A 12,294-nucleotide genomic window follows, 5' to 3' on the forward strand; every position below is an offset into this window, starting at 1 on the left:
GAGAAAATTAAAGCTGTTGCTTTATGTCTAAGTGAAATCGGTCTTTTTGAATCAAAACTGATCTGCATCCATTTAATACACAATTACACAGACACCCAAAAGCCCACAATTGCACTCCTATTCCGACACAACCCTGGCTTTGCACACAAAGAGTACAGCCCCGGGGGGTTAAAAAAAAAATCCAAACCAGAAATATCTATAAAAGTAAACTTGTGCTTTTATTTATTAATTAAAAAAAAAAATTACAATCAGACACCGTCCCGTTGGGTTTCAGAAAGCATGGGCTTCTATTTTTTTTATTTTTTTATTTATTGTTTTTTACAAAATGACACAAATTTAGCTTATTATTATAATCTTCCTTTCCCTCCCCCCCTCCCCACATCATTTATATTAATAATATTAATTTTTAGGCTGAACTGTTTCCTCCTGTTTTCCCGGTACTGAGAAATGGATGGATGGACGGATGAAGGGATGGAGACGAAGAGAGATTCCAGAGTGTGAACTACTAATTTGGAATGGACACAAACACGATTATTATTATTATTATTATTTGTCTTTTGTTGTGGCTGGTTTGTTAAGCGAGGAGAAGGAAAAAAAAAAGAGAGAAGTCCTTCCATTCTTGCAGTTCCTCTGAGCCACCCAGGAAAGTTTCAAGTCAACAAAAGCCCTCTGACAGAGAGAGAGAAGGGGAAAAAAAACCTATATAGAAATCCTTCCCTCTTTCCCTCCCCTTCCAAGATTATCTTCTTTGGTGCAAAGAAAGCCATCTATGGACAAGGAAACAAAAAAAATGCTCCACTGAGCATGCTACGTTTTGAATAAGGCTTTCCAAGCCCCATCCCACCCCACAAAAAAGAAATAAAAATAGAAACTGGTCAAAAAGAGCCAAGGTGGGCTCTCACACAACACAGATACTTTGGTACACATTTCCAGCTTTGTCGCCAATCTCTGTATCTCTCTCTCTCTTCTCAATTTTTCTGGGGTGAGTGGGGAGAAAAGCTCGTTTTTTTTTATTATTATTATTTCCCACCCTTTTGTTCCGTTTTTCTCGGTCAATGCCAAAAGAAAAAAAAAAGGAAAAAAAAAAAAGGAGAGATCCTTTACGCTCTCTTCTGCCTTCCTTCCAAATTCCTAAAATTGGAAGGCCGTAGCTTCATCTCCGCAAATGGAATGGAATGCTCGTGGCCTTTCCAGTGGAACCAGTTGATTCCCTGCAAAATAGAAAAGAGGTAAGGTGAGGTCAGAGTTAGGGATGGGTCGATCAGACCAGCATCATGGTGTGGAGGGTAATGGGACAACTTGCCACAGCCAACTTGCTGCAGCCAACTCACCATGGCCAACTCGCCATGGCCAACTCATCATGGCCAACTCACCATGGCCAATTCACCATGGCCAACTCATCATGGCCAACTCATCATGGCCAATTCACCATGGCCAATAAAAGTGCGTATAGTCAAGGCTCTGGAGGCTGGGGAGTGTTGTGGCTCCGTTGCCTGAGCCCGGGCTATCGACAGATGCAGACTCTGAGAGTGAGGGAAAGGAGTTGGCAAGGCCTCCCTCTCCAGGACCGTCCTCTCTGGCAATGCCTCCGGAGGACACCGAAGGCCAAGAGATAGGCCCAGAGCCAAGCACGTCCCCGCAGCCACAGGTGGACAGAGACGAAGGAGATAAGTGCTGGCTGGATCCTCGACAGTGGTGCAGGGAGAAGTGTGCGCAGCAGAGGGGAAGGCGTGCCAGAGATTAGCTGAGTCACTGGACCATACCCCACAGGGTATAAATGTGGATGTGGTGGCCGGTTCAATTTGTGACGAGCAAAAACTAGAAATAATCCATGATCTCTGCGTTACTGGACTTCTGCCTGCCTTGTCGGACTGCATTTGGACTAATCCTTGTATTGCTGAAACTTTGCCTGCTTTATCGGAATGCTTGCAGTCTTATCTTTGTTTTGTGTGAGTAAAGTCTGAATTGGCAGCTAGCCACTGGGTTGCTGCCAGCTTTATCTTCAAAGACATTGTTGTGTGGCTTATTAACTCCGGGCCGTCTGTGGGGGTGCGTGTGTGGGACGGGGACAGAACAGGGAGACAGAAAAATGGGCCTTCTCTCCCCCCCTCCCAAGGCTCTCTGGAGGCAGGAAACAGCCTGTTCCCCTACTTCTGGTGGGCCCAGAAGGCCCAAAAATCAGCTGGCCAGCACGCGCATGCGCACCAGAGCTGAGCTCATGTGCCCACCAATATGGCGTGCCATAGGTTCACCATCACGGTTCTAGGGTAATGGATGCACATGGGCTCATCCAGAACAACTTACCTGGCTGTGACTGTTGTCTCCGTACCGACCCATAAGGTTGACTCGGTGGCAGTTCCTGTACCAGAATGCCCCTTTGTATGATAAGGCACAATTTGTGATGGCGGAGTCATTGTCCTTGTCAAAGGTGGAGAACGCCCGTCCGTTGTGGTAACTCATGGATTCACCTGTATGATGGGAAGAGGAGAATATTTTTGACACACAAATAAGGATAGTCATATAGTTATGGAGATTATTATGGCTACTAGGTCACGGAGCAATAAGCTGACTTTGTATAAATATACAAAAGTATGAAGGCTATTGCTTAACACACTGTAAGCCGCCCTGAGTCTCCGGAGAAGGGCGGCATATAAATCAAATTAAAAAAAAAAAGTTTCCTCTGTTCCTCTGCCTCGCTGATGTCCAACTCTGGAGGCTCCGGAGTCAGCGCATCACTCCCAGATGGCCCTGGCCCCCTTTCTGCCTCCGACGCAGAGCCTTCATCCAGGCCTTCCCCAGACTCCAGGACTGGCCCATGTTCCTCCCCAGCCTCCTCACTGTCCGCAGGCTGCTGGCGGACCATAACACCTTCTTTTCACAAAACAAACAGAAAAACCGACCTGCATTACCACTGTAGCCATCTACTTTCAGCCGATAGCGTGTTCTGGCATCCCCGACGCTGAACTTGTTGTAGAGAGCATACGCAGTCTCTCCGTGATCACGCAGATCCACCCTCAGCTCATACGGGCCTTGGGAAGTGATTTTGTGAAGCTTGTCCAGTCCTGCAAAAAAAAAAAAATGTGAAACTCACCGCTACCGAGAATGTGTCTTTGGAACCATATCTGGAAGACTTTACAAAGTACTGTAAGCTTGGGAGAAGTAGTAACACCATGGCAGGAAATCATATTGGATGTTACCCTTCTAGTAAAGCATACAGGAGCTTGAAGTACTGCATATTCATTTAAAAGAACCAACAGATCTCGATTGACTCAATAAACTTCGTAGCCACCTACCTAGCCAGAATTCATTGTTGGGATCTCCAAAGCCATTCTCGTAAGTCCTCCAATTCTGGTAGAAGTTCACTTCGCCATTCTGCCTTCTTAAAAAGACCTGGGGAAATCCCAATGCAATCACGGTCATTTTAGAGGATTGTAAACGGGATCTGAACAGGATGCTGGCAAGTACGAGTTACCTAACCTTCCTTAATATGGGTTCTTAATAGAATAGAATAATAGAATAGAACGGAGTGGAGTGGAGTGGAGTGGAGTGGAATGGAATGGAATAAGAGAAGGAATCGAATGGAATGGAATAGGGAATAGAATGGAATGGAGATTAGATAGGAATAAAATGGGATGGAATCAGAGGTGAAATCTACTTACCTTCCTTACCAGTTCGGAAGTGCTCGCACACATGCGCATCACATGCACTCACAGACCCTCTGCGCATGTGCAAAACCTTCTGTGCATGCACAGAGGGTAAAAAACAAATTACTTCCTGGTTAAAACCAGGAAGTAATGACACCCGGGCGGGTGGGTGAAGCCTCGCGCCGCCATCGCTACCGGTTCTCCAAACCACCTGCCACATTCACTATCGGATCGCCCGATTCGGTCCAAACCGGGAGCATTTCACCCCTGGATGGAATGGGATGGAATAGAATGGAATGGAGCTGGAAGGGACCCTGGAGGTCTTCTGGTCTAGCCCAGGGGTGAAATGCTACCGGTTCAGACCGGTTCTCCTGAACCGGTAATAAAAAATGCTACCAGTTCGGGCGAACTGGTATTTCCGACGATCAGCTGGGAGACGGATCAGCTGTGATGCGCCATTGATATTAGCTAGAATCGTCAGATTTCCTGCTTTCTAGCTAATCTAAATTGTGTGACACAGTAGATTCCCCACCCCACCCCTCGCTGTTCTATTTACCTTTTCAGACTCGGAAGGCTTCAAAATGTTCATTTTTTAGCCCTGCGTGGGCGCGCCTCAGGTGTGCACGCGTGCAAAGGAGGTTACCTGGCTCAGTGGCTAAGACACTGAGCTTGTCGATCAGAAATGTTGGCAGTTCGGCGGTTCGAATCCCTAGTACAGGGGGATTCCTGTGTGAGCAGGGGGTTGGACTAGATGACCTCCAAGGTCTCTTCCAACTCTTTTACTGTTAAAGCGCGCGCTCAGTAGCAGATTCACAGACCCGCTAGTAGACTTCATAGGATTTCACCGCTGGTCCAGCCCCTTGCTCAAGCAGGTGAACTTATACCATTTCAGACAAGTGGCCGACCAGTCTCTTCTTAAAAACCTCCAGGGACTATTTTTGCAGGGGAAATAGAGGACTATCATCCCCAGGAGAAATTGAGGCACCCCAAGATATATTGGCAGGCTTCGGTGATCTGAAAATCCAACCCAACCTAAAGACTCTACTATATGGGTTTCATATACAGAGAAGCTAAGGAATGGCAGGAGTAACCTCTGAAGCGTGGGAGAATCTTCTACCCTTTCTTAGGTTCTCCATGCACTGGTGCAAATCACACACACACACACACAACACCTTTAAGAAGGGACGAAAAAGCCAACGAGAGAAAATACGTACAATCCATCCGCCTCCGTCAGAATTCATGTCGCAGTACACTTCAACAGGCTGTGACTGATTGCCATAGAGATAGATGGTGTACAGTCCAGAAGCGATTTCCCCGTTCAGCAGAGCTTGGGAGCAGTCTTTGGGGTAAGGGTAGAGAAGCCCAGCTGCAGAGAAAGGAAGGGAATGTTGCAAAGAGGGAAACTTTTTTTATTTTTATTTATTTTATTAAATTTCTATACCGCCCTTCTCCCGAAGGACTCAGGGCGGTGAACAGCCAGAAGATAAAACACAGAGATACAAAATTTAAAATAGATTAAAACGAATTAAATAATTGGGCTGAATTTTAAAATACCCCATAACAAATTAAAATTTGTATTTAAAATTTAAAAATTTAAATTTAAAAGAGGAGAAGATTTAGGCATCATCTTCCTCCTCCTTCCTTCTTCCTCTTCCTCTTTTTCCATCTCCCTCCCTCCCTCCTCCTCCTCCTTTTCCTTCTTCCTCTGCCCCCTTCTTTTTCCTTCTTCTTTTTCCTTCTTCTTCGTTCTTCTTCCTCTTTGTCGTCTTCCATCTATCTCCCTCCCTCCTCCTCCTCCTTCTGCTTTTCCTTCTTTTTCTTCCTCTTCCTCTTCTTCCATCTCCCTCCCTTGTTCCCTCCCCCTCCCCCTCCCCCTGCTTCTACTTCTCCTTTTTTCTTCTTCCTCTTCCTCCAACTCCCTCTCCCTCCTCCTCCTCCTCCTCCTCCTTTTCCTTCTCCCTCTCCTCCTCTTCCTCCTCCCTATTGACATTCTCTTCCCTCTCTTTACACAGTCTTTGCATTACAACCATTAGGATGTGTTTTTTTTTTTAAAGAAAGCTAGACATGGGGGCTGCGGTTCAAACATGGGTGTGTGTGTGGAAATCTGTTCTATCCCTCCCTGGTTATTTTAATTTCTTTGACTCTTCTCCAAGCATCTTCTGGCCCATTATGAGACGGCCTCGTTATGCATCGTTGTCCTTTTGCAAAACCCTGACCTATCATTCCAGGCTTATGCCAATGGGGAAATGGGAGGATTGTGCTTTGCATAATGTCTGCCTCTGTCTCCCACGGGCACAAAATCAGGCTCCCTGTGCAACACAATTGTCATAGAAAAGAAGGAATTGCGTTCTATCGCACCCCACTCATTCAGAGGCTGCCGAGACGCTTTTGAAAAGCAAATTTCATTTCAGCTCATCGTTTTCTATCTCCTCCCTTCCTTTTTTTTTTAAAAAAAATATTATCCTCCACCCACCCCAAACAGAATTTCCCTCTACAGATAGTCCTCGACTTCTGACCACAATTGAGCCCCAAAGTTCTGTTGCTAAGGGAGACAGTTAAGCGAGTTTTGCCCTATTTTATGACTTTTCTGGCCACCGTGGATAAACGAATTACTGCGGTTTGTTAATTAGTAACAGGGTTGTTAAGTGAATCTGGCTTCTTCCATTGACCCCATTGCTCGCTGGAAGGTCGCAAAAGGGGAATCACATGACCTCCCCAGGATATGGCAACCGTCATGAATACGAACCGGTTGCCCAAGCATCTCAGTTTTGATCCTATGACTGTGGGGGGATGCTTCAACCATCGTGAAAAAAATTGACATAATTCCCTTTTTTCAGTACCGTGGTAACTCCAGATGGTCACTAAATGAAAGGTCATGTTGTGGCCTGCCAGTGGAGCTGGCGGCAGATTTGGACAATGAGGAGGTTGGGGAGGAACATGGGCCAGTCCTGGAGTCTGGGGCTGATGAGGGCTCTGCGTCGGAGGCAGAGATGAGGCCAGGGCCGTCTGACAGTTATCAGCTACCTTCGGAATTGGGGCAGAAGAATAGCTGGAGCCTGTTCCCGATGTGCGCATGCACAGAGCTGTCAGGAGAAGGGAACAGCTAAGGAACAAGGGTCAACTCGGAAGTAAAGGCACAAGGGGATGCTGAATGGCCCCTCCTATAGGGAACAAATAGGAGCAAAAGGGGAGTGGTGTTTGCAGGAGACAATTAGTTCGTTTATTAGTGGGAAGATTTCCTTATCTGAGTTGGCGCCTCACAGAGACTCCTTGCCACGTATGTCACCGTACAGCATTGCACCTGGAAGCTATCGGCCTGGCAACTCTCCAAGGACTGATAAGGTCTGTGGTTGCAATTCATCCTTGAAAGACTGTTTGCCGGGACTTTGCTGGATGCGAATGCTAGGAATTCACATTAGCCAAATAAAAAGGGGATGGGTTTTTTTTCGGGAGAAGGAGTCTGTTTTGCGATTTGGTGAAGCCTAGGTCAGAACAGGTCGTAAGTCAAGGACTACCCCGTTTCCCCCAAAATAAGACATCCCCTGATAATAAGCGCAATTGGGCTTTTGAGCGCATGGCAATAAGGCCAAGCGTTTATTTCAGGGTTCAAAAAAATATAAGACAGGGTCTTATTTTCGGGAAAACACGGTATCTATATCTATCTATCTATCTATCTATCTATCTATCTATCTATCTATCTATCTATCTATCTATCTACCTATCTACCTACCCTGTTTCCCCCAAAATAAGACATCCCCTGATAATAAGCGCAATTGGGCTTTTGAGCGCATGGCAATAAGGCCAAGCGCTTATGTCAGGGTTCGAAAAAATATAAGACAGGGTCTTATTTTCGGGAAAACACTGTATCTTTCTTGGAAGCTCTGCCATTCCCCCATATAACTGGCATCGAAAAGAACATGGATACGCCTTTCTTCGGAAATGCTCGTCCCTTACTTGTGGTGAACGTGGTTTGGATGAAGTTGCTTTTTAAAGTGTGGAGCAGGGCCTGCAGCTTTGCCGTGTACAATGTGGAGGAACTCAAGTCCACCAAGGTGTAAGAAGTCGATTCGGGACCCAGGACCACTTCCTGCCAGAGAAATAAAAGCAGAAGACAAAAATAATAATAATAATAATAATTGAAGATGGAAGCTGGTTGAATACAGGAGTGGCCAAAATTGTGGAAGCCTTTTGGGAAAAGTGTATTTTCTAAAACTAGCTAATAACACCACTTTTTTTTTGGAGTAGTACCATAAAATTGTATATCAATGGAAAGATAATTTAATCAAGAATGTCATGCAATAACTTTCATTAAGGTTTTGCTGTTAGAATAGCAGTTACAGTATAAAGAAGAAAAGGGAAACATGTAGAAAAAAAATGAGATATACAAAAATGATCACCATAGAAAAAACGAGATATACAAAAATGATCGCCATGCCAGTTAATCCTTTAGTTTAGCATGAATTACAGCCTTATCATCCCATGGAGTGAACCAAGTCTTTTAGTTCTGCAGCTGTTATCATGTGAAACCAAGATGGAATGATGGCTTCTATTAACTGGGTTTTATTGCTGGGTCGCTTCTGACTAACAAGTTTCCTTAGTCAGCTCCATCGATTTTCAATTGGGTGAAGGTCTGGGCTATTCCCAGGCCATTCCAGCAGTGGAATAGGATTATCTTGAAACTCCCAGAAATAAAAAGTGGTGTCATTAGCCATCAACCTTCAAAAATACAGTTGAGTTGAGTTTAATTTCCACTGCTTCCGTCCATGCTGCTTTTTCTTCACAACATTATGGAAGCATCGTTGTCTTCCATTTTGTCCCTTTACTTCCCAGTCTAGCCACCGGGAAATGGACATGTCAGGAGAAAGTCCTTTAAATGCCGCAGATAAAGCAGAGATGCTTCTGTGTGTAAGAGAGGACCAGTTCTGGACCTAAACACTTTCTTACCTTGATTTTGCCATCAGCGGATTCGTAGATCAGGAGGTAGCCTGTGATAGAGCCCTGGGGTGGCTTCCACGTGAGCAGGGCTGTTTCAAACTGGACATCAGAAGCAGTCAGAGATCTGGGAGCATCAGGACCTAATATTGTGAGACGGGTGACAGGAATCAGATTGATGGAACCCCATCAGCACAAATCTAGCTGGAAAAAGGTCACCAAGATCTGGCGAACTAGAGATGACGTTTCAACCACATCCTTATCAATCCCCAAGAATGAAGAATGACACGTATAATTACTCAAATAGTTCCCTTTATTATTCTTTACTTACAGACAGAATCTTGCTAGATTAAAGCAACTATTTGCATAACTACAGATATACTCTGGGAATTGCTAAGGAGAAGCCATTTTAACCCTTCTTCCCATCAACCAAACTTTTCTCTTTGCTCTCTGGAAAGCAGTTCCTCCTTTCTGGGAATCCAGACTACATTCCACCACATCACTTAAAGTTTTGCTAATGTGCTAAGGTCTTGCTAGTTTGAGAGCCCCCCCCACTAAAATGTACAAGATACCTAAACCGCACTCTGCAATCTTTATGAAATATATTTCTTTCTAATGAAACTTAGGATGGATTTTTGTTAAGCATTCTAGGAAGCTTCGATTCAGGTCTGAAACTTCCTAAATGGGGTTTCATTCCATTTAAGACAAGACAAACCAAACTTTATTGTCGCTTTTTTTCTGTGAACACCCTGGCACACATTAAATAATGAAATTTTAATGCCTGCTCTTGAAAGAAAAATAAATATATAACCATGCACATACATATACATATCATCTCTCTCTCTCACTCTCAATCTATCTCAGTCCATCCATCCATCCATCCATCCATCCATCCATCCATCCATCCATCTATCTCCCTCCCTACCCCCTACCCCTCCCTCCCTCCATCTGTCTATCTATCTATCTATCTATCTATCTATCTATCTATCTATCTATCTCCCTCCCTCTCTCCATCTATCTCCCTCCTCCTCCCTCCTTCCATCTCCCTCCCTCCATCTATCTCCCTCCATCATCTATCTATCTATCTATCTATCTATCTATCTATCTATCTATCTATCTATCTATCTCCCTTCATCCCTCCCTCCTTCCTGCTATCCCTCCCTCCCTCAATCTCCCTCCCTCCTCCCTCTCTCCCTCCCTCCATCTCCCTCCCTCCATCTATCTATCTCTATCATCTACCTATCATCCCTCCCTCCCTCCCTCCCTCCATCTCCATCCGTCTGTCTATCTATCTATCTATCTATCTATCTATCTATCTATCTATCTATCTATCTATCTATCTCCCTCCCTTCATCCCTCCCTCCATCTCCCTCCCTCCTTCCTGCTATCCCTCCCTCCCTCCATCTCCCTCCCTCCTCCCTCTCTCCCTCCCTCCATCTCCCTCCCTCCCTCCATCTATCTCTATCATCTACCTATCATCCTTCCCTCCCTCCTCCCTCCATCTCCATCCGTCTATCTATCTATCTATCTATCTATCTATCTATCTATCTATCTATCTATCTATCTCACAGTCCATTTTGAATACATAGCGGAAAAAGAGTCTTGAGGGTTAACAAGGCTGATACTATGTGGTACAAATTTATATCTTCCTTTACTGTTTTGGGAGCTCCCTGAATAGCAGGCTGCTTTGGGAGACAGAAAACTGGATCAGATGTCATAATTTGATCCAGCAAATAAGACAAAACCCAGTCAGGTTACCTGTGATGAATTTGGTAGAGAGGACCCTGCTTCTCTGAGGGCCTTTGATGGCTTGAATCGTGAGGGTGTATTCAGTAGCTGGTCGAAGGCCAACGAGGTCATATTCCATGGTGTTGCCAGATACTCTCTGAGTCACTTCTGTCTCTAAATGACCGAGAAGGAGAAACATATGATAAATGAGCAAAGCATGGATTGCCGTTCTTCTTGCTTTGCTTATTTTAAGAGACATTCATTTATCCAATGCTTGTGAATGTTGACAAATTTCATGCTGGAATGATCTGTGGTGTGGAGAGTAGAGCTCTGGTAGACTCAGCGTGGTCTATCATCTGTAGAAGTTGGCATTGGAAAGTTGGGGGGGTTTGAAGAGAGAGAGAGAGAGGGAGAGAGAAGGAAAGAGGGAGGAAGGGAGAGAGAGAGAAAGAGAAATAGAAATATACAGAGAGAAACAGAGAGATAGAGATAGAGACAGAGAGAGAGACAGAGAGAGAGACAGAGAGTGGTGGACAGAGACTGGAATGTAGCTGCAGCTTTTCTCCAGAACTTACCTCCTTCTGCAATATAGGAAATCAGGTATTCGTCCACTGCCGCAAGGGCTGGTTGCCAAACAGCTAAAGCTTTGGAGTCTGTGATGTTTACGACCCTCAGTCCAGACGGACTATCCAATTCTAGAAAGAGAGCGACACCATTACAATAAACAACAACTCCCTGGTTGAGCGCATAGAACATACAATAAATAAGTCCCAGTAAAGGTGCTTTTTTTTTTTTCAAGAGGCAAATGTCGGGTTTTTCTTTGAAGACATTTCGCTTCTCATCCAAGAAGCTTCCTCAGCTCTACAATAATAAGGTTTCCGATAAAGAAGACAGAAGGACCCACATAAAGGTAAAGGTTCCCCTCGCACATCTGTGCTAATCCTTCCCAACTCTAGGGGGCGGTGCTCATCTCCATTTCAAAGCCGAACAGCCAGCGCTGTCCGAAGACGTCTCCGTGGTCATGTGGCCGGCATGACTCAACGCCAAAGGCGCACGGAGCGCCGTTACCTTCCCACCAGTGGTGGGTTTCAAATTTTTTTACTACTGGTTCTGTCGGTGTGGCTTGGTGGGCATGGCATGGCTTGGTGGGCATGGCAGGGGAAGTATACTGTAAAATCTCCATTCCCACCCCACTCCAGGGGAAGGATACTGTAAAATCTCCATTCCCTCCCCAATACAGGGGAAGGTTATTGCAAAATCCCCATTTCCTCCCTGTCAGCTGGGGCTTGGGAGGCAGAGAATAGATGGGGGCGGGGCCAGACAGAATTTGTACTACTGGTTGTCCAAACTACTCAAAATTTCCACTACCGGTTCTCCAGAACTGGTCAGAACCTGCTAAAACCCACCTCTGCTTCCCACCAAAGGTGGTCCCTATTTTTCTACTTGCATTTTTTATGTGCTTTCGAACTGCTAGGTTGGCAGAAGTTGGGACAAGTCATGGGAGCTCACCCCATTACGCAGCACTAAGGATTCGAACTACTGAACTGCTGAGCTTTCAATTGACAAGCTCAGCATCTTAGCCACTGAGCCATTGCGTCCCTGGTGGGCTTTCTGGTTTTTCTTTGAAGACGGTTCACTTCTCATCCAAGAAGCTTCTTCAGCTCTACAATAATAAGGTTTCCGATAAAGAAGACAGACAGAAGGGCCCACGTAGTCCCTCCTAAATTTCTCTCTTGGCTGCTCCCAGAATGTGCGAAGTTCAAGAAGGTGCAGTATGTGGACATGTAGTCCAAATTTTAAAAAGAATAAAGGAATGAGACAAGGGACTTTAAAAAAACATGTTAAACCGAAGCAGCCTGGCTTATTTTTCCTCGTAAAAAGAGGCCCTTGGCTTAAAAAAAGTTCAGCCTGAACTCATCAATCTGTCTTTGCAGGACAGCTCCTCTGTTTGTCTTTCCAACCCCAAGCCATTTCTTGGAGAAAACAAAAC

General features: G+C 45.2%; 1 protein-coding gene across 1 annotated transcript in view; it reads right to left on the reverse strand.

Annotated features, from left to right (window-relative positions):
• Nucleotides 1–809: 809 nt before the first annotated feature.
• The window catches only part of TNC (tenascin C), a 46,591-nt gene continuing 35,106 nt past the window's right edge, over nucleotides 810–12,294 (reverse strand). The window contains exons 17-25 of the mRNA XM_070955924.1: nucleotides 10,880–10,999; nucleotides 10,335–10,478; nucleotides 8,589–8,719; nucleotides 7,599–7,731; nucleotides 4,859–5,010; nucleotides 3,294–3,390; nucleotides 2,901–3,062; nucleotides 2,305–2,468; nucleotides 810–1,211 (exon numbers count right to left, since the gene is read on the reverse strand). Of these exons, the coding sequence (XP_070812025.1) occupies nucleotides 1,101–1,211; nucleotides 2,305–2,468; nucleotides 2,901–3,062; nucleotides 3,294–3,390; nucleotides 4,859–5,010; nucleotides 7,599–7,731; nucleotides 8,589–8,719; nucleotides 10,335–10,478; nucleotides 10,880–10,999 (1,214 nt within the window). The 3' untranslated portion in view covers nucleotides 810–1,100. The remainder of the gene's footprint in view (nucleotides 1,212–2,304; nucleotides 2,469–2,900; nucleotides 3,063–3,293; nucleotides 3,391–4,858; nucleotides 5,011–7,598; nucleotides 7,732–8,588; nucleotides 8,720–10,334; nucleotides 10,479–10,879; nucleotides 11,000–12,294) is intronic.

Source organism: Pituophis catenifer, unplaced genomic scaffold (genome assembly GCF_029215685.1).
Source record: "Pituophis catenifer annectens isolate HBS135680 unplaced genomic scaffold, rPitCat1.0.hap2 SCAF_17, whole genome shotgun sequence".
NCBI classification, from domain to species: domain Eukaryota; kingdom Metazoa; phylum Chordata; class Lepidosauria; order Squamata; family Colubridae; genus Pituophis; species Pituophis catenifer.